The sequence below is a fragment of the Poromitra crassiceps genome (assembly GCF_964638095.1).
Source record: "Poromitra crassiceps genome assembly, chromosome: 4".
In the NCBI taxonomy this organism is placed as follows: domain Eukaryota; kingdom Metazoa; phylum Chordata; class Actinopteri; order Beryciformes; family Melamphaidae; genus Poromitra; species Poromitra crassiceps.
Window position 1 is genome coordinate 2,451,570 of NC_139626.1, and position 22,500 is coordinate 2,474,069.

At 46.2% G+C, this 22,500-nt stretch overlaps 2 protein-coding genes across 4 annotated transcripts in view; both read left to right on the forward strand.

The window, feature by feature from the left end:
• The window catches only part of dnmbp (dynamin binding protein), a 106,757-nt gene extending 88,966 nt beyond the window's left edge, over window positions 1-17,791 (forward strand). Inside the window, exons 5-17 of one of the 3 annotated variants that reach the window (XM_083634605.1) lie at window positions 1,775-1,989; window positions 2,449-2,548; window positions 4,918-5,065; window positions 7,169-7,186; window positions 8,581-8,780; window positions 10,083-10,213; window positions 13,230-13,334; window positions 13,611-13,739; window positions 14,098-14,433; window positions 14,959-15,147; window positions 15,279-15,477; window positions 15,707-16,368; window positions 16,534-17,791. In XM_083634605.1, coding sequence (XP_083490731.1) covers window positions 1,775-1,989; window positions 2,449-2,548; window positions 4,918-5,065; window positions 7,169-7,186; window positions 8,581-8,780; window positions 10,083-10,213; window positions 13,230-13,334; window positions 13,611-13,739; window positions 14,098-14,433; window positions 14,959-15,147; window positions 15,279-15,477; window positions 15,707-16,368; window positions 16,534-16,719 — 2,618 coding nt within the window. In that variant the 3' untranslated portion in view covers window positions 16,720-17,791. Of the gene's footprint in view, window positions 1-1,774; window positions 1,990-2,448; window positions 2,549-4,917; window positions 5,066-7,168; window positions 7,187-8,580; window positions 8,781-10,082; window positions 10,214-13,229; window positions 13,335-13,610; window positions 13,740-14,097; window positions 14,440-14,958; window positions 15,148-15,278; window positions 15,478-15,706; window positions 16,369-16,533 lie in introns of all 3 variants that reach the window. The other 2 variants (XM_083634606.1, XM_083634607.1) reach the window with 2 other exon arrangements.
• Window positions 17,792-22,378: 4,587 nt separating this feature from the next.
• Window positions 22,379-22,500, forward strand: part of habp2 (hyaluronan binding protein 2) — a gene marked incomplete at both ends in the record, with an annotated part of 18,797 nt that continues 18,675 nt past the window's right edge. The window contains one exon of the mRNA XM_083635062.1: window positions 22,379-22,496. Coding sequence (XP_083491188.1) covers window positions 22,379-22,496 — 118 coding nt within the window. The remainder of the gene's footprint in view (window positions 22,497-22,500) is intronic.

Consider the following 22,500-nt stretch of genomic DNA (forward strand, 5'->3'; position numbering starts at 1 on the left):
GAGCCTGTATGTCTGTCCTTGCTGTTCACAGGCCTTTGTGCCACAGACAAAGAGCTTGAGTCCACTCCACTTTTGGGCCCATTGATATAAGGCAGTGGTGCGTGAACCGGGCTCTCCCTCCTATCCCGGGCACCCTAAAGATCAGCCCCTCTACGAGCGATAGCAGAAATATAGATCAAAGCCCGGTCAGGCAAGACGAGCGGAAAGGGGCGGGGCGGGGTGGGATGGCAGTCGGGAAACCAGCCAGGGTTAGCTCTAGCCAGGGTTAGCTCTAGCCAGGGTTAGCTCTAGCCAGGGTTAGCTCTAGCCAGGCTAGCCATTGTTAATAATAACAGTTGATAACAACGCATCTGGCTGTATTTTGTGCATACTGTACAAACACTGCAGCAACATGCCCACAGATAGAGGTGAGACAGAAGGCTATACTGCTCCCCCGAGTTCGGCTGAGAAAATCCCAGGGCAGAAGTCCCATGAGGTGTTCCTGACCTTTGAACCGTGAAATCCCCAGCTTCCAGTACCCACCCCTCAAATGCAGACTCTTTTTGTACAGTATTGGTATTAGCCAATGGCTGTTAGCTGTGAGCTACATTTGCTAACTAAGTGTTCGCCAGGGTCAAAACTTTTAACCGGTTTGCGTAACGTTCTTTCCATAAAGCCCACCGGCGTTGATATATGTTAGCTAGTTGTTGATATTAGAACAATATTGTGGCTCTAAAATAACGTTTTTACGGAGTTGCGGGTAACTGTCATGGCGGTGACTGTTTCCGGTATTTCCGCACACGGCAACGAATCCATCCATCCCATACGTCATCCAGAAAATGTCAGCCCCCTTGAACTTTCTGTCCATCAAAACGTATGTAGATCTGCTGGAGACGTACGCGTCATCAGTGCTCCACGGACAGACGGACAGCTGTCTTTGAAAATGAATGGAAGTGAACAGAGAAATGAATGCAGACGGACAGACACCATGGATCAGTGTGACCATGGCCTGACTGAGTGAGTGAGTGACTGACTGACTGACTGACTCTTCCATCGTTTGAACCCGGCGGTGCCTCTATCCCAGTGGCACAGTAAAAATACATTATTTTAAATAATAATAATAATGAATTGTATTTGTATAGCACACTTTCAAATCAAAACTTGACATCTCAAGGTGCTTCACAAGAGAAAGTACAAGCACACAGAATAAAAATAGATAAATAAAATAAAATAAAAATAAAAACACTTAAATAGAGGAATTTAAAAACAGGCCCTAGTCGAACGCAGTGTGAAAAAGGTGGGTCTTTAGGCTGCTTTTGAAGGCAGTAAGGGAGTCCGAGGCCCGGATGGATCCTGGGAGCAGATTCCACAGGCGTGGCCCCAGTGCACAAAAGGCATGATTTTCCATGGTTGAGAGCCTTGTGAGTGTAGTGGGATTGCAAGCAGGTTTTGGCTGCCAGACCTGAGAGTCCGGGATGAGGTTTGGGGGGAGAGGAGGTCCAGGAGGTAGGTCGGCCCGAGGTGGTTGGTGGCCTTGTAGACGAGCAGGAGGGTTTTGTAGATGATGCGCTGGTTTACTGGCAACCAATGGAGGGAGTGGAGGACCGGGGTGATGTCACCACCAAAAGCATTTTTAATATTATGCAATGAATAATGTTTTAGCCGATTCTTTAAAAAACATCTGGCCACCAGGTTTCATTTGGAGAACCCAGGCTTCATTAAATGAAGGGCGATGACTCGTTCCATTCGTCACCCAGTGACTGAGCCGACTCTGTCCCCTCTCTCGTCCTTCCAGAGATGACCCTCCTGTCGTCCCAACCCAAACCCTTGGAGTCTACGCCGGGCTCGGACTCCACCCCCATCACCACCGGCGGCACCGAGGATCCCGAGCTGAGGATGCTGGAGAAGAGGGAGAAGGTCATCGAGGAGCTGTTGCAGACGGAGAAGGACTACATCAAAGACCTGCAGATGTGCGTCATGGAGATCATCCAGCCGCTGCAGCGCAAACAGGTGAAGAGATGTCATGATGAGCGCCCTACAAGTACAGCAGGCGGTGGTTGAGTCAGACCAATTAGATGAGACTAGGACCTCAAGATGTGTTGGCGCTTGGAAGAGATCGTCGAGCAGCTCTAGGGAAAAATTTACATTTAAATTTTTTTATGAAGAACTAACAATTTCAGGGGATTTTATTCCTGGCTGGTACTACAAATGAAAATCCAGTGTTTGTGTTATTTATATCTATTTGGACTTATAAAGTAGAGTGGATATCACTTTTGAAGGAGATCATCCAGTAGCTCCAACAGAAACATGTTCTACTGAGATACATAACAGAGGCAGGGAGATAGTAGAAGAAAGGTTGGCTACTACTAAAGTAGGAATAGAAGAATGAAATGGTTTTGGTTTTTGTGTGTATCTCAGTAAACAGAGGATCTTTGTCTGATGCCGTAACGCTTCCCATCTACCTTCAAGGTGCAGAACGTGGACTATGAGGGTCTCTTCGGCAACATCAGCTCTGTGATTGACCTGTCACAGCGCCTGTTCCAGACCCTGCAGGACACCGACTCTACGGGTAAGGAAGCACTTCTTAATAGACACAAATACTGTAGATGTAGTGCTGGGAAATATTGTTTTCACCTGCCACCCACTTACACGCTAGCCTGGTAAACCAGCACGTCATGTGAACTGTGTCACGTGCACTTTATGGCTGTTTAAACTAGACAAACGCTGACATTACTCCTGACATTACTGCGGACAGGCAGGGAGGCGGCCATTATTGTTTTGTTAGTGCAGTGCTAGTGGTGTTCCTGATTGGCCAACTTGCGCTGTCAATCACAGTGCAGTCGCTGATTGGCTCTTCCGCTTTGCAGCTTCTGCTTAACTCCCTCCCAGACCTTGGGGCCAGACAGTCACGCAGAACCAAATGAAATGTGAGTTCACGTGACGCGCTGCTTTACCAGGCTACTTACATGATGTGAGTTCACGTGACGCGCTGCTTTACCTGCTACTGCAGGTGTCCTACTGCTATCTGCTAGTTACACGCAGCTTTGCACCTTGCATGGTACATTCAAGCAGGGGAATTTAAAATCAAGCAGCTAAAAACATTTTATTAGGTGAGACTTTTAACATGTTTTGAAAAGCATCGGCACTACAGGATGTAGGTTGAAAGATATGATTCTCTATCCTAGTCTGAGCCGATGCCCTCCGCTCTCGCCACAAGAGGAGCGACATCTTATGGAGTCATTACGCCAAATGAGTTGCCATGCCATTAGCTCTCTCATGATTGAAATGAAGTTATGCCAAATTAACTTGAATGTAGTCTCGCAGTAGCCAACCGTAGATGGACATCGACATCTGGTGCACAACTCTTGAAAAGTAGTTAAGGACCGCCCCCTAAGACCAAAACAAAATGCCTGACAGACATGAATTGACCAACCACGGATGGCGTGACACAACTCACGGGGCGGTACATTTTGAACGATGCATGCAACATACCTGCCAACATTGGGCTGTTTTGAAAATGGAATCCTAAATATCAGCCTAGATAGGGTACATGTTGACAATATGATACGAAGGGGGTACGGTGGTGCAGTGGTAAGCGCTGTCGCCTCACAGCTTGAAGGTCCTGGGTTCGATTCCCACCTGGGATGCTGTGAGCGCTGAAGGAGTGCGTGCCCGTCCGCATGTCCTCGAGTGCCCACCGCCCGGGTGGGGTCGTCAAAAGGGCCTTTCTGTTAGGGCTTTCACACCGGCAGGGCTCCGTGCCGGTTCCGGTTCCAGAACCCTAATCTGAACTGGCCGGTGCGTTCAGACCGAAAAAATAATTGGTTCGGAACCTGAAAAGTTGGTTCTCAGCGGAACCAAAAAATAGTTGGTTTTCCTTGGGAACCGTGACATCATCACTGGGCGTGTCTCATTCTAGGCTGTGAAAACGAGCAGGAAGGAGAAGAAGGCAGTGACAACACAGAGAAAAATAATTTGCAGTGGTCTCCTGAGGAAACCAAATGTTTAGTGGCGATTTGGGCATCTACCGAATCTCAAGAAAAGCTAGAAAGCAGTACAAGAAAGAGCAAGTCATATGCCGAACTTGCAGAAGAGAGGGCCAAGGCTGGGTTCACTCGAACGCCAGACCAAATAATTAATAAACTTAAAAAAATAAAAAATAAACTGAAGAAGGACTACCGAATAATGTCCTCCCACTTTGGTTCCGCTTAAACTGGTGTGAACACGGGCTGGTTCGCCAGAAAGCACCAAGGTTCTGAGACTCCAGAACGGAGCCGGAGCCAGAACCAGAACCGTGTCTGTCTGAAAGCGCTATGAGTGGAGTTTGCATGTTCTCCCCGTGCCTCCCGGGGGTTTCCTGCATATAGGAACCCCCTTCACCAAAACATGCAATATCCTGGTTGCTAATGTGGTTCCTCCTCTGGTTGTTAAGGGCGCCTGTTCAGAGGGAGGGGAACTGGTTGGAATAGCGTGATCCTCCCACGTGCTATGTCCTACCGGTGAAGCTTCCCCTGTCAGGTGAAAAGAAGCGGCTGGCTAACTGCCCATGTCTCGGAGGAAGCATGGAGTCAGTTTCGGCTCTCCCCAGATCGGCAGAGGGTGGAGCAGCAACCAGGATAAATACATTAAATTAGCACTAATGGGGGATAAAAATAGGATAAAAAATCGGGGGGAAAAATATTAAATTTAGAAGACAATATGATACGAGTAGCTTGCCATCTTTGGATTTTTATTTATTTATTTCAGTCATCAGTTGTGGCAGCACCCGAGTTAAAAACCATTGGTCAGTCGAAAAATATATCTCCAACATGTCTAGTGGATTTGACACAGTTTCAGAGGATCTTTGTTAAAGGTTCCAACCTATCCATTTTTCTTTCTCTTCTCTTGACCATTTTGAATGAACACATGGAGTAACATTTCTTTGCTCCGTCTTCTCAGGAAAGGTATTTCTCGACTTTAAGTCGGAGCTGGAGGAGGTGTACAACGTCTACTGCCAGAACCACGATGATGCCATCTCTCTCCTGGAGACCTATGAGAAGGATGAAAGCATCCAGCGGCATGTGCTGGAGTGTTTGGAGAAACTGAGGTGAGTACAGTAGCTGTGGAACCACGCAGACCTGGAGTAAAACAAACAAAATGGCTTTCTACTGTATGATTTATGATCCCGTCGTTGACTTGTGTGTGTGACTTAAAAAGGTATTCTTCACCTTGTGCATGAAATGTGTTCTGTGAGTTTGTGTGTGTGTCAATTAAAAGCATGAGAACAAACCAAGAGTGGCTTCTAATACAAGTAGAGTTTGCTAAGTTAAACATTAACTTGATCATGGAAAGGTCATGGAAACTTTATTGTTACAGTATCTCTGGACCAGGCCCTTTTCAAAACACTAACTGGGTGGCACACTTTGCACTTTGGTGTCATGTACAGTCAAGTGTGTTGTCAGGTTGTTCAGTTCAGCACATATTTTCTATTGGATGGACATTTCTGTGGACATTAAGGACGGTCTGGTTTTCTGTCTTGACGGGAAAAATGAAGAAAACAAGCCATGACCCTGTGGAGTTTCGGCCTGGCTTTTCCTGTTGGCTCATATTCACATGGGTGTTCATTTCTCATGGGTTTGGCAGCAGACTTTGAACCTGGACGCGTGGGCAACTTATAACATCACATCACGTGTATACACAAAAAAAACAATACTTTGTCAGTCTGAAATAAGACGTTTCATTCAGCATTTTTGCGCTTGAAATGTCTCATTTCCCTTGGAAGGACAAGGAGACCTACCTTACGACTGTACTTGGTAGCCCTGCTGCGTGTGGGTCACTGCTGCTTCCTGCTGCGTGTGGGCCGCTGCTTCTTCTTGTCTCTCAGTCATGTGGAGCAGTTGAAGAATGCGCCCTACCTGGTTTCACCTGTCTGGGTTTCACCTGCTCTCTCATCAGTGACTCAGGCACTTGAGCTAACACTGTGCTGTGGTTACACTCTTGTTCTGTAAAGTAGAGTCGTCAGTGTTTGTTTGAAGGTAAATACAAAAGGCTTTGACAATCCGGAAGCCTTGGAGACAAGAAGGACTTTGGTTCCAAGAACAAATCTGCTTTAAAGCGAAGTGTAGAATAATGCCTACATTGTCGCCCACCCCACCCCCACCCCCCCCCCCCCCCCATTGACATGAAGTTGTTTTAGTCAGGTTCATTTTTTCTTTTCTTTTGAAGTGCTGTTTTAGTCACTTTGTATAAGTGTACCAGACAGTCGCCAACCTTAACAGGGCAATATAATGGTCTATTCTAAAGGGTGTGTGTGTGTGTGTGTGTGTGTGTGTGTGTGTGTGTGTGTGTGTGTGTGTGTGTGTGTGTGTGTGTGTGTGTGTGTGTGTTGTAATATATACTAAGCTACCATAGGTGGTGTGTGTGCAGTGTGGCTCTCAGCCTCAGCACAGGGACATGTGACTGGCAGCTGATCTGCCTGACAGAAGTGTTACCTCTGTGTTGGGCCCTGGCCAGGTTTAAGAGAGCGCTCACTAAATGAAACCATAACAACAAGTCCTTTATGAACTCTCAAGATTCAAGATTTTTATTGTCACTCCATGGTACAAGTATCACGTGTGAAATTCTTGTGCTGTGGACTCCGTTTACAACATAGTACAAATATAACAGGGCATATGAGTGCAAAAACAACAAGAGACACAACAAGCAATAAGGCAGTATAGTGATAAGACAAGTCAGAGACAGTGGCATATTCACTGCACATAGGTGCACATGTCATGTGCATACTTTGGACGTACTTAAACATTTTAAATTCGACGTATTTGACGTACAGGTGCAAATAGCATATACCTAATTAAACATACAATTAAACATTAGACATACATAATGGTAGCAGCTACAGTACGGTACGGTACTCTGCAGGGTTCTGCTCAGATTCTTTACACTTAGATTCAATGCAACGTGAAGCCGTGCGGTGTTTGCCTGGTGGCCACATACACTACCTGTATAGACACATAAATAACGTAATGTTCATTTCATCGTGGTGGTTATTATTATTATTATTATTATTATTATTATTATAATTATTATACCACTGTGTCGACGCTGTAAAGGCCTCCATGATGCCTCGTAGACAAACCAAAGATTTTTGGAAGCTGGCACAGAATTATGAACCTTGTTTCTGTCATCTTTTCTCCCTCCTTCCCCACAACAGGGCCGTGTATCGAGAGTGGTAAGTCTCCCTCCACCCTTAACCAGTGTTATGATCTCCATGCGCATGCCTATGGCTCACTAACCCCGCTGCTGAAACCAGCTGTGTGCATGTGTGTGTTACTTCATGTGTGTGTTACTTCATGTGTGTGTTACTTCATGTGTGTGTGTGTGTGCATGTGTGTGTTACTTGGTTGAGCTCAAAACCAAAGTGTTCTTCTGAGTGACGGTGAAGGAGAGCTGTTCAATTTCCTTCCCTGGATTGAGATGGAATCTAGCCTCTGTCCTCCTCTAATATGTTGTTGCTTGCGTTTGCATGTGCATGTGCGTGTGTGTGTGTGTGTGTGTGTGTGTGTGTGTGTGTGTGTGTGTGTGTGGCATTTTTGTGAAAAGAAATAATACTATTTAATACTACATTGTATTATTACATTGACCTTCCCTTCCCCAAACCCCCCCTGCCTGGATCAACAAAGAGATTGTTGTTGCTCCCGGAAAACACTATAACCAGTATGAGTATCTAATGCCATCTACTGGAGCAAAGCAGCAATAGCAACATACAGTTAAGACAATATTATATGAAAAGCCCAATGATACAGAAGAATATTGCTTCTTAATATCTTGGTTTTCTGGTAAGACTGTTATAATTACTCTTCTTTTTATTAGACAAGCATTAAGATGCTTGTCATTGTGAGGAAACTGATGGTGAGGCTGAAGATGGTTTCTTATTGCATAAGTTTAATTTAAATGTAATCCTGTAAAACATGTCAACACGTTTTCCATAGCTGCAGTAATTTGGGGGGGGGGGGGGGGGATTGACGTGGTTTATTGGGTTAGAAGTGGATTCAGTTTCCACGTTTTCCCCACAAAAAAAATGCTGTGAATCAGAAACTGACTTACAGTAAATCATAGCATTATTACTGTACAAGAAAAGAACAATAATCAAATCAAATAATTTGGGAAATTTATAAAATCAACAGTAAATTACGCAATTAGATTTTTTTAGACTCCAAATTAATTCATTTCTTAGAGCTGTACTGTTCTCTAGATTGCATTAAAACTAAGCAAATCGATGCATTTCTTCCTTCATATTGTACTTTTCTCATGCTGTCTACCACTGTGTGTGTGTGTGTGTGTGTGTGTGTGTGTGTGTGTGTGTGTGCGTGCGTGCGTGTGAATGAGGGCTACATATCATGGGGTCAACATGTGTGGAGTGAACGTGGGATGGAACATTGCTTGTCAAATGAGTCGGTGGGTATCTGTTGGGGTGTGTCTGATTCTTGACAGTATATTTTGCTAATTCTCTCTCTCTCTCTCCCTCTCTCTCTCTCTCTCTCTCTCTCTCCCTCTCTCTCTCTCTCTCTCTCTCCCCCTCTCTCTCTCTCTCCCTCTCTCTCTCTCTCTCTCTCTCTCTCTCAGGGGGAAGACGAATTACATCAACCTGGGCTCCTTCCTGATCAAGCCAGTGCAGCGGGTGATGCGCTACCCGCTGCTGCTGATGGAGCTGCTGGGAGCGACGCCCGAGAGCCACCATGACCGGGCGGAGCTCGCCCAGGCCGTGCAGGCCGTCAAGGAGATCAACGTCAACATCAACGAGTTCAAGCGCAGGAAGGACCTGGGTAAAGTCCCTCACTCACTGACCCACTGACTCACTGACCCACTGACTCACTGACCCACTGACTCACTGACCCACTGACTCACTGACCCACCCACTGACTCACTGACCCACTGACTCACTGACTCACTGACCCACTGACTCACTGACCCACTGACTCACTGACCCACTGACTCACTGACCCACCCACTGACTCACTGACCCACTGACTCACTGACCCACTGACTCACTGACCCACTGACTCACTGACCCACTGACTCACTGACCCACTGCTGCTCTTCAAGTTTGGGGTTTAACTCCATTATACTGGAAAAAACGTCCAGTAATGATGGCTTCCAGGTACAAATTTGACTAATAAACACATCAGGAAAGGCATCGGCCGACATACAGTACAGTAGGACCCAGACATGGCAGAATAGACCCTTTTCAAGGGGGCCAGTTTGTGTCGAAAAGGCAGGGTAAACACAGGTGCAAGCAAAACACTAATGAGGAAACCCTCATTACTGTTTCCATGATTGAAAGTTGAAAACCCTCATGAGTGTTTTGCTTGCACCTGTGTTTACCCTGCCTTTTCGACACAAAATGGCCCCAGTGAAAAGGGTCTATCGGCTGTCTCTTGCACGTCCTGACGAGGCTGATATCAAGATTTGTACTTGGGTCCCGACTCCCGCTGCACAAGCTGACATGCAATAAACCCAAACCATCAAAGTGGTACAGTCTGTCGGCAGTGGCTTTAAGTCAGTTGGCTCGGGTGGGGGGGGGTGGGGGGGTTTCGTAATGGCTCAGGTGCGGGGGGGGGGGGGGTTCGGGGTAGTTGGAGCGATAGATGAACGGCACGGTGGCTCAGTGGTTAACACTGTTGCCTCACAGCAAGAAGGTCCCGGGTGCAAACCCCGGTCCGTCCCAGGTCCTTTCTGTGTGGAGTTTGCATGTTCTCCCCGTGTTCGTGTGGGTTTTCTCCAGGTGCTCTGCTTTCCTCCCACCATCAAAGACATGTATGTTAGGTTAATACTCCTGTCAGTGCTCCTGACCAAGGCACTGGCAAAAGAACTGGAGTTGGTCCCCGGGCGCTGCACTGCGGCTGCCCACTGCTCCTAGTTCTAGGAAGGTTCCTAGTAGAGGATGGGTCAAATGCACAGGATGAATTTCCCCATGGGGATAAATAAAGAATAACTTAACTTAACTTATGAATGGATTTGTGAATGGAGCAGTAGTAAGGATGGAGGAAAGGAGAAAGAGGATTGTGTGTGTCAAAGTTGCTGTTCACTGGGTTCCCTGCCTCATGTGTTCCCTCTGCTGTCCACAGTGGTGAAGTACAGGAAGGGAGATGAGGATACGTTGATTGAGAAGATCTCCAAGCTGAGCATGCACTCCATCATCAAAAAGTCCAACCGAGTCAGCAGCCACCTCAAGCACCTCACGGGAATATCACCCCAGGTAGGTCATTTTATAACCAAGTTTACATCAGATCAGGACTACAGGGAATATCACCCCAGGTAGGTCATTTTATAACCAAGTTTACATCAGGACTACAGGGAATATCACCCCAGGTAGGTCATTTTATAACCAAGTTTACATCAGGACTACAGGGAATATCACCCCAGGTAGGTCATTTTATAACCAAGTTTACATCAGATCAGGACTACAGGGAATATCACCCCAGGTAGGTCATTTTATAACCAAGTTTACATCAGATCAGGACTACAGGGAATATCACCCCAGGTAGGTCATTTTATAACCAAGTTTACATCAGATCAGGACTACAGGGAATATCACCCCAGGTAGGTCATTTTATAACCAAGTTTACATCAGGACTACAGGGAATATCACCCCAGGTAGGTCATTTTATAACCAAGTTTACATCAGGACTACAGGGAATATCACCCCAGGTAGGTCATTTTATAACCAAGTTTACATCAGGACTACAGGGAATATCACCCCAGGTAGGTCATTTTATAACCAAGTTTACATCAGGACTACAGGGAATATCACCCCAGGTAGGTCATTTTATAACCAAGTTTACATCAGGACTACAGGGAATATCACCCCAGGTAGGTCATTTTATTACCAAGTTTACATCAGGACTACAGGGAAAATCACCCCAGGTAGGTCATTTTATAACCAAGTTTACATCAGGACTACAGGGAATATCACCCCAGGTAGGTCATTTTATAGCCAAGTTTACATCAGGACTACAGGGAATATCACCCCAGGTAGGTCATTTTATAACCAAGTTTACATCAGGACTACAGGGAATATCACCCCAGGTAGGTCATTTTATAACCAAGTTTACATCAGGACTACAGGGAATATCACCCCAGGTAGGTCATTTTATAACCAAGTTTACATCAGGACTACAGGGAATATCACCCCAGGTAGGTCATTTTATAACCAAGTTTACATCAGGACTACAGGGAATATCACCCCAGGTAGGTCATTTTATAACCAAGTTTACATCAGGACTACAGGGAATATCACCCCAGGTAGGTCATTTTATTACCAAGTTTACATCAGGACTACAGGGAATATCACCCCAGGTAGGTCATTTTATAACCAAGTTTACATCAGGACTAGAGGTCGACCGATTAATCGGCCGGCCGATTAATTGGGGCCGATTATTGGCATTTGTAATTAATCGGCATCGGCCTGCAAAAAAAAATAAAAAAAAATTGGCAGGCCAGGCCAGGCCAGGCCACCGGGCATTTGCCCGACGTGCCCGATTATGCAGTCCGCCACTGAATGTGAGTCTTCTCATGCACCCATGAGCCTACTGTAACGTTACGTTTCCTCAGTCACCACCATCTTCTGCAAACACACTTCTCCCATCAAATGACAGCAAATCTAAACAGTTACATTATTATTATTATTGTTAATGTATAGAACAGTGCATGAATGAGTTCTCTGACATACTGCTCTCTCGCTATAGCCTACCAGTCACTACTGAAATCTATACCGCATAACCCAATGTATTTTTCTATTTAATAAAAAGAATAATCAAAAACATGTTACTGTACTGGCTAAGATAACATCTTATATTAGATGTAGGCCTACAGTATAATGTTATATTCGATTTTCAATGTGCATGAATGGATAATGGAAATCTAGGCTACTAGATTTCTTTAAAAAAAAAATACCAACAGAAGAATATTGCACATTTTTTGGGGGCGCTACCCACACGTTTAGCTGTGTGTTTCTCATTCCACGAATGCACAATCCTTACAAGTTGTACCCCGTTGTAAAGGTGACTAATCAGGCTTTCCAACTATATAAAATACAATACCAATTGGTATTATTAAAGGGGAGAAATAATCGAGCAAAATAACGTTTCCAAACTTTTTTTGAGGAGTTTATTTTAATCGTATTTTATCGAATGAAAAAAATAATAATAATCGGCATTATATATCGGCCATCGGCCGCCCTGCTGTCTAAAGATCGGCATCGGCATCGGCCATTGAAAAAGCAATATCGGTCGACCTCTAATCAGGACTACAGGGAATATCACCCCAGGTAGGTCATTTTATAACCAAGTTTACATCAGGACTACAGGGAATATCACCCCAGGTAGGTCATTTTATAACCAAGTTTACATCAGGACTACAGGGAATATCACCCCAGGTAGGTCATTTTATAACCAAGTTTACATCAGGACTACAGGGAATATCACCCCAGGTAGGTCATTTTATAACCAAGTTTACATCAGGACTACAGGGAATATCACCCCAGGTAGGTCATTTTATAACCAAGTTTACATCAGATCAGGACTACAGGGAAAATCACCCCAGGTAGGTCATTTTATAACCAAGTTTACATCAGGACTACAGGGAATATCACCCCAGGTAGGTCATTTTATAACCAAGTTTACATCAGGACTACAGGGAATATCACCCCAGGTAGGTCATTTTATAGCCAAGTTTACATCAGGACTACAGGGAATATCACCCCAGGTAGGTCATTTTATAACCAAGTTTACATCAGGACTACAGGGAATATCACCCCAGGTAGGTCATTTTATAACCAAGTTTACATCAGGACTACAGGGAATATCACCCCAGGTAGGTCATTTTATAACCACGTTTACATCATCAGGAATACAGGGAATATCACCCCAGGTAGGTCATTTTATAACCACGTTTACATCATCAGGACTACAGGGAATATCACCCCAGGTAGGTCATTTTATAACCACGTTTACATCAGGACTACAGGGAATATCACCCCAGGTAGGTCATTTTATAACCAAGTTTACATCAGGACTACAGGGAATATCACCCCAGGTAGGTCATTTTATAACCAAGTTTACATCAGGACTACAGGGAAAATCCCCCCTGATTGTTGTGAATGAAAATGTGTTCATACTGAAATGATTTTATTAGGAGGAACCCCTTGAGATGAACCAGCTTGTTTTCAAGGGGGTCCATACTGATCTCTGTCTTCTGCTTGTTTGTTTTCTCAGGTCAAAGACGAGGCGTTTGACGAGACTGAAAAGAAGTTCAGGCTACAAGAGAGGCTCATCAAGTCTTTTATTAGGGACATTTCTTTGTACCTGCAGCATATACGGGTAGGAGCACTTGAATCATCTGTAATATATGACCATAAATCATTCTATTTGCTGTGCACAGATATTACATATCTGATAAAGAATAATCCTCAAAATTCTATTATCACACATGGTTTATCCGAATTATCCTACACACTACTATCCTAACATTCATATATTTAATTCAGATCATTTATATCCCAGTAAATGTATTTGATTCTTATATTTTATGTATTTGTGTTATATATTTTTAAAAGATTTGTGGTAATGGGGGTAAAATGCATCTGTGCTCTATAGGAATCTGCATCTGTGAAGGTCCTGGCAGCCATCAGTTTCTGTGACATCTACACGGAGCGCAGTCTGCTGGACCCCGAGCACTTCCAGAGAGCGCACCGCAGCATCAGCGACAAGCAGTTCACACAGTTTGTAAGTCCTACGCTCCACTCCGCTCAGCTTCAGTTGGTTGATGTAAAAGGCATGCTAGACTGTTGACATGATCTTTTTTTTAAGTACCGGTATTGTATTCTGAAATCAAATAGTGGTAGTTTCTCCTAGTATATTCTCTCTTTCCACACTTTCCAAATCTGCACATCCTTACCTATCCAACTAGTTTAATCCAACGGAACACAATGGAAATAAGCCCTCGGGCTTTCCTGTGCTTTTTTTTAAATCCACGACCATTTCTGAACTATGACTGCATACACATGATGTTCAGCCGATCATATACGTTTAACATTTTTGTCAAATAAAACGAACTAACCCCCCGTCCCTCTCGCCCGAGCAGAAGGAGCGCACAGAGGCCTTGGTCATCAACCCGCTCACTCAGCTGCTCCTCATGTTCGCCGGGCCTCACAAGCTCATCCAGAAGCGCTTCGACAAGCTGCTGGACTACGACAACTGCAAGGAGCGCGCCGAGCGGCTCAAAGACCGACGCGTCCAAGACGAGCTGCAGGCGGCGCGCAACAACTACGAGGCGCTCAACGCCCAGCTGCTGGACGAGCTGCCCAAGTTCCACTGCGCGGCCGAGGAGCTGCTCACCGGCTGCGTCAGGGCCTTCGCTCAGGCACAGAAGAACTTCACCAAGATGACCCTGGGAGAGCTGCAGCCCCTCCTGCAGGTTGTGAGTGTGCGTGCCGTTTGTTTATTGCCGGTGTTGTGCGCTGCGAGTGGGCGAAACTGGACATTGGGTCACGTGCGTCGTGTCTGAATGAAATGACTCACCACACTTGGCTTTATTTTTATTTATTTATTTTATTTCCCCACATTTTAGAATAATAGTAAAAACATCAATGCTATGAAATGACACAGTGATCAAAACCGCGTTAAACAGATCAAAACGATCTTCTCTTTTAGACTCTTTAATGTAGCCACCCTTTGCTTTGTAGGGAAAGCAAAGGCTTTGGAAAGAAATTCATACATGGGCATCAACTTCACAATCTATATTTGTCTAAGAAACACATGTAGAGCATTTAAGCTTGAAAAACAGTCAATTCAACCAGGTGTGTCCTAATCTTTTGAATGAATGTGTATTATGCTGGTTAAAACAATTTTAAAACAACTTTTCTATTCCTGATCTAGATGCTCATTTCTGAGATTGCCACACTCCATTATTAACGCAGACACGTTTCTTTCCCTCTGTCTCCAGTTTTCTGGCATCGGTGGCACAGAGAGCAACCTGGTGTCTCTGTTCCAAGAGGAGCATGGCCGAGTTCTCCAGCTTCTGCAGAGCTTCAGCTTCTGTCCGGAGAACCTGCCTCCTGCCACCTCCACACGCAAGCCCTTTGAGAAGAAGTCTCTCGACAAGCAGACCTCCAAGAAGCAACTGCAAGGACCTGTGAGTTGAATTCTCATCCCACATCTACCCCCCTTCAACTTTGATTCTCATATTTTGATAATTATGAGGATTTTCAGCACCGCACACCCAGCTATCACCATAATCTAACCATGAGCCACATCCTCTTTTAGCCGAATAGCAGCTTGCAGACAGATGAGCAGCGTACGGGGCTTCTGGCTCGCTACGGCCCTGAGAAGCTCTTCCAGGCCGAGAGGAACTTCAATGCAGCTCAGGATCTGGACGTGTCTGTGATGGAGGGAGATATCGTCGGCGTTATCAAGCAGCAGGATCCCATGGGTAGCAACAACCGCTGGCTAATTGATAATGGAGGTGTGTAATCTGTACTCTTAGTCCTGATAGATAAACGGCAATAACTATCACACAAAAATGTAATCCCCCGCTCTGATTTATCAACTAAATGAACCAGGCAAGCAAGTTGTCAAGTAAGTTGTGTGACCTTCTGGATCAGTGAAGTTCAGTCCATTGATGTCTGAACCTTTTGGTAAAACAAAAAGTCTGGTGCAGCAATGTGATCTATTTTCATGTCCTCGTTTTGCAGTCGCCAAGGGCTTTGTGTACAGCTCCTTCCTCAAACCCTACAACCCGCGCAGGAGCCAATCGGACGTGTCCATTGAGAGCCAGTCGTCCAATGAGTCGGGCTACGGTGGCTCCTCCCCCGTCTTCTCCCGCCAGAACAGCAACAGCACGCTGACCTTCAACCAGGAAACGGCCACCGTCAGCTTTTCCGCGTCGCAGCCCCAAAGCCATTCCTCGCCACAGCCCTCGCTGGACTCCGCCTCCTCCCGCAAGAGCCATCACAGAGATCCGCCTAATCCTAACTCCGCCTCCTCCGGCAGGAGCCATCACAGAGATCCGCCTAATCCTAACTCCATCAACTCCTCGCCCAGAAATCCCTCTCATCAGAGGGAAATGTCAGAGCAAACGCAGCAGAGACACAGAGACACGGACCCCTCCTACCGCCATTTAGGAAATCACAGAGACTCGTTTGACGTGAGCCACACCAACCCAACCGGCCACAAGGACGCATCGGACCTGTCGGAGACAGACTCTTGTTCTTCACACAGAAACGATGGCTCTCAAAAGTATGGCGAAGCAGACACAGGGCACCAGTGGCGAAATGGAGACAGTAGCAGCCAGAGGAAGCCTGCGTACGCCCGAGATGAATACATTGAACCGGAGCCAGAACCAGATGGTCATCAGGTGAGATTGTTTTGTCCACTGTGATGTATTTTGTGTTTATAATCTGAAATGCATTCCAGTACCAAAAAAGACACCCCCTTCCCCGCCTATTGACAGAAAAGTGTATAAAAACTGAAAGCAGACCATAAACTAACACATTTTTGTTGATATGTTTATTATTTTCAGATTTACTACGCTCTCTACTCCTTCAGTGCCCGTTGTGCAAATGAACTGAGCATCTCAGCCAATCAGCGTGTCCGAATACTGGAGTTCCAAGACCTGAACGGCAACAATGAGTGGTGGCTGGGGGAGGCGGGGGGGAGGCAGGGCTACGTGCCCTCCAACTACATCCGCAAATCCGAATATACATGAACGATTTGTGATCAGGGGGACGAGGACGCGCGAGAGGGCTCACACTGCGAGGACAGAGGACTCACACTGCGAGGACAGAGGACAGAGGGCTCACACTGCGAGGACAGAGGGCTCACACTGCGAGGACAGATGGGACAAAAAGCAAGCACGCAGCGAGACACCTGTTGACTTCCTTTTGATCTGTTGTCATGGAGTTTGATCTGTTGTCATGGAGTTTGATAGTGACAAGAACGTCCTTTTTCGGGGACTTACTAGTGCTGCTGACTCAAAGTTAGCCTTATATGCCTATATTTATAGATTTTTTTTTAATTGTTTTTACTTGCTGGTAACAACTTTACCGTACTCCCTTTTGTATCTGGTGAAAACACCTGTGAATTGTGGTAGCATTTCTCCATATCCTCTGGGTCTGAAGAAGAGTGAATTGTACGTTGAGGGCGACCGCTTAAAGGATACCACATTGGGATTTGCAATGGAAATGTGAATGCTTTTGCCTCAGAAGTGTAAGAAGTAGATCAGGTGGCATCGCAGACAGGCTGATTTCAACACTGTGTTAATGACATTTTGTGCGTGTGGTTTGTTGACACCACAAGAATGAGCGGCGTTTAACAGTGTACAGCAAGCGAAGCGTGAGGCACTTGGCTTATCCACTGGTTGGGAGGTTTGAAGTGACTGTGGGTCGCCCGCGGCCAACCAAAGGGTTTGAGTTTGGAGTGTTGCATGAAATTAAAATGGACTATATGATTTGTTGCCCCAACCACAGCATTTCCACAGTATAAAAGGACAACTTTGAATGGCGTACAACTGCATAGGTAGGTATGGTTACAAGCACTCCCCTTGAACTTTTCGTCAGTAACCTGAATGCATTTTTCCCCCAACTGGGTTGACGTTATGTAAGCAGGTGATGACCACTTTGACCTGTAAGAGGTCGACCAGTAGGGACAGAGGGATTGTGAGCATGTGACCTGTAAGAGGTCAGATCTTAACCCCCATTGATTTCTCCTTTCTCTCCCCATGTAAATTACATTGAGAATGTATTACTGCACCCAGTGTCACTGTTTTAATAAATAAAAAAAACAGACCAGCTGACGACTTATTATTATTATTATTATTATTATTATCATCATTATTATTAATTAAATATTGTCATGTGTAGGGGAAAGTCGATATAATGCTATTGTTGTATTTTTGCATTTTAAGGCTATTCATTAATGAAATTAAGTCCAAATGATTTTGACAGTTTGTTTAAGGGATATTTCAATGTTTTACTGCAGTGACACTAATGACAACAGTACAGTAAATTGCAGTACTGAGTCAGTGAGAGTATCAAAGCATTAAGAACTGCAAAATGGGGAGGTACGGTGGTGCAGTGGTAAGCACTATCGCCTCACAGCTCGAAGGTCGTGGGTTCGATTCCCACCTGGGCCGATGTGAACACTGAAGGAATGCGTGCCCGTCCGCATGTCCTCGAGTGCCCACCACCCGGGTGGGGGTCGGCAAAATGGCCTTTCTGTGTGGAGTTTGCATGTTCTCCCCGTGCCTCCCGGGGGTCTCCTTCATATAGGAACCCCCTTCACAAAAACATGCAACATCCTGGTTGCTTATATGGTTCCTCCTCTGATCGTTAAGGGTGCCTGTTCAGAGGGAGGGGAACTGGTTGGAATAGCGTGAACCTCCCACGTGCTATGTCCTACCGGTGAAGCTTCCTCGGGCAGGTGAAAAGAAGCGGCTGACTTGACTGCCCATGTCTCGGAGGATGCATGGAATCAGTCTCGGCTCTCCCCAGATCGGCAGAGGATGGAGTAGCAACCAGGATTGAGTAATTCAAATGAGCACTAAACGGGGGATAAAAATGGGATAAAAAATCGGGGGAAAAAAACATAAAAAAAAAAAAAAAAAAAAAATGCAAAATGATCATGTTGTCACCTAGGTTTTGTGATCATGAATCAGCTGCTCTATTGCAAAGCAAATCTCCTGTATTGAGAAAACTCATTTCACTCTAACCTTGTAGGCTATAGTGAACTAATGAGCGCGGCCAATTTGAATGATTGTAGGGACTTTTTGTTGTAGATAGTCCATATTTTACATCAGGGGTTCTCAAAGTTTTAATGACTGAAGGCCAATTTAGGGACCGCCCAAGCAAAAGCAGAACGCAAAATAATTCCAGAACCAAAACTTTTCTGGAATAGCCTATTCTAGAGTAAAAATCATGCCAATTGTGGATCAATGGCAATTGAAACAATTTCCCAACAAGAGCATGCTCTTAGTGAGGGCGGCAAAGTTGGCGGAAAGTTGGGCGTCCGTCTGCCATGAGCGGTTGGGTTGAGAGAGAGAGATGCACAGTAGTGGCTGTAATAATAATATACCATTAGCAACTATAAAGAGTAAAAGCACAAGTAATAATAGCAATGCACAGTAGTAATGGTAGCAACTGTAATAAGAGTAAAAAGTAGATAAAAACAGGACTACTAATAGTAATAATAGTGGATCTCTTCCCACTGGAATCATGTGAGAAATGTATGCTTTTCTGGAGAAGAAGAAAATCACATATGTCCCACAGACAGACACATGCACACACACACACACACACACACACATGCACACAATACCTGCCAACATTAGCCTGTGAAAACCCCATTGAAACGATTTTTTCCCCCTCACCAAAATGCAGTCTAACTTTGGAGCGTTATTTAGCCACCTTCCTGACAAGCTAGCATGATGGTTTGTAGCAAGCCTGCTACAAACCATCATGTAGCCTGCTACATGATGTAGCCTGCTCCAGCCTCTGAGACAAGCCTGCTCCAGCCTCTGAGACAAGCCTGCTCCAGCCTCTGAGACAAGCCTGCTACAGCCTCTGAGACAAGCCTGCTACAGCCTCTGAGACAAGCCTGCTACAGCCTCTGAGACAAGCCTGCTCCAGCCTCTGAGACAAGCCTGCTCCAGCCTCTGAGACAAGCCTGCTCCAGCCTCTGAGACAAGCCTGCTACAGCCTCTGAGACAAGCCTGCTACAGCCTCTGAGACAAGCCTGCTACAGCCTCTGAGACAAGCCTGCTCCAGCCTCTGAGACAAGCCTGCTCCAGCCTCTGAGACAAGCCTGCTCCAGCCTCTGAGACAAGCCTGCTACAGCCTCTGAGACAAGCCTGCTCCAGCCTCTGAGACAAGCCTGCTACAGCCTCTGAGACAAGCCTGCTCCAGCCTCTGAGACAAGCCTGCTACAGCCTCTGAGACAAGCCTGCTCCAGCCTCTGAGACAAGCCTGCTCCAGCCTCTGAGACGAGCCTGCTACAGCCTCTGAGACGAGCCTGCTACAGCCTCTGAGACAAGCCTGCTCCAGCCTCTGAGACAAGCCTGCTACAGCCTCTGAGACAAGCCTGCTACAGCCTCTGAGACAAGCCTGCTACAGCCTCTGAGACAAGCCTGCTACAGCCTCTGAGACAAGCCTGCTCCAGCCTCTGAGACAAGCCTGCTACAGCCTCTGAGACAAGCCTGCTCCAGCCTCTGAGACAAGCCTGCTCCAGCCTCTGAGACAAGCCTGCTCCAGCCTCTGAGACAAGCCTGCTACAGCCTCTGAGACAAGCCTGCTACAGCCTCTGAGACAAGCCTGCTCCAGCCTCTGAGACAAGCCTGCTCCAGCCTCTGAGACAAGCCTGCTCCAGCCTCTGAGACAAGCCTGCTCCAGCCTCTGAGACGAGCCTGCTACAGCCTCTGAGACGAGCCTGCTACAGCCTCTGAGACAAGCCTGCTCCAGCCTCTGAGACAAGCCTGCTACAGCCTCTGAGACAAGCCTGCTACAGCCTCTGAGACAAGCCTGCTCCAGCCTCTGAGACAAGCCTGCTCCAGCCTCTGAGACAAGCCTGCTCCAGCCTCTGAGACAAGCCTGCTCCAGCCTCTGAGACAAGCCTGCTACAGCCTCTGAGACAAGCCTGCTACAGCCTCTGAGACAAGCCTGCTCCAGCCTCTGAGACAAGCCTGCTCCAGCCTCTGAGACAAGCCTGCTCCAGCCTCTGAGACAAGCCTGCTACAGCCTCTGAGACAAGCCTGCTCCAGCCTCTGAGACAAGCCTGCTCCAGCCTCTGAGACAAGCCTGCTCCAGCCTCTGAGACAAGCCTGCTACAGCCTCTGAGACAAGCCTGCTCCAGCCTCTGAGACGAGCCTGCTACAGCCTCTGAGACAAGCCTGCTCCAGCCTCTGAGACAAGCCTGCTCCAGCCTCTGAGACAAGCCTGCTACAGCCTCTGAGACAAGCCTGCTACAGCCTCTGAGACAAGCCTGCTCCAGCCTCTGAGACAAGCCTGCTCCAGCCTCTGAGACAAGCCTGCTACAGCCTCTGAGACAAGCCTGCTACAGCCTCTGAGACAAGCCTGCTACAGCCTCTGAGACAAGCCTGCTCCAGCCTCTGAGACAAGCCTGCTACAGCCTCTGAGACAAGCCTGCTCCAGCCTCTGAGACAAGCCTGCTACAGCCTCTGAGACAAGCCTGCTCCAGCCTCTGAGACAAGCCTGCTCCAGCCTCTGAGACAAGCCTGCTACAGCCTCTGAGACAAGCCTGCTCCAGCCTCTGAGACAAGCCTGCTCCAGCCTCTGAGACAAGCCTGCTCCAGCCTCTGAGACAAGCCTGCTACAGCCTCTGAGACAAGCCTGCTACAGCCTCTGAGACAAGCCTGCTACAGCCTCTGAGACAAGCCTGCTACAGCCTCTGGAAGACTGTAAACCAAATACCATCATGTCACCTAACTCATCGCAGGCCACCAGTAAGGTTGCCGAGGGCCGCATCTGGCCCACGGGCCGCACTTTGAGGACCCCTGCTTTACATGAACTGAACCAGTCATTAAATGGGACAACAGAGCACTGTGCCACGCCTCTTTTTCTTCAAAAGTATTTCTATTATTATTCTTTTCTGTTTTAATGCTAATTCACATTTCACAATTTTGATGACCTCTTCAGAAATAAAGGTCGTAGAGCAAAAAGAGCAAATCAATGCAAGGCACTAATGATTAACAGGTAGGTGGAGCGCCTGGGGTCTTTCAGGGTTTATTTAGGAGGACTGACAAACAACAAGTAGTGCACTGCTCCGTCATGCCGGCCAGTGTCTACATCACCATGATCTCCTCAATAGCCATACTCTTAAACTTGTGTGCACTCACTGCGTTTGGACAGGAATTGTATGTAAGTATGTAAAGAGTATAGGTTGAATAACATCTGTGTGCTGTCAAAACCTCCAAAATGGCAACTCTTCAGGAATCTGTCCAATGCTTAACAATTTGGAAGGGATTCAGAATTGGTTAATTGCTTTGGAGCACTAAAAGTTCTGCAAACACCAGGACAAAAACTCAGCATTTCTCTTCTGGACATATAGAACTATTGGTTAATGGTTGGGGTCTAATTGCACTCCAATAATTTATCTTATTCAAGTATTGAAGGATTTAACCAACATGTTTTTATCCACACCATGCTTCACACTGCAATCATGCATACGGCTTCTACTGTTGGCCATTTTATCACTAAATGCCTATGTAATATGTTTTCTCAAATTCAGAAATAATTTATGTATTTTACTTTTATTACAGGTAATTACAGAAACAGATGATGTTGACGGTAAAGATTTGTCTTTCTGTGGTGAAATATAACTTTATTATTAGTCCCTCAAGACTGGAACGCTCATGAATGAATCTCTCCCTCACAGCCTATGAGTACAGCTACTACGATTATCCCACTGAAACACCAGCTGATGATGGTTTTGCTGTAGAAGATGACTGGTTGTATGAGCTGTTGGATCTCACAAGTAA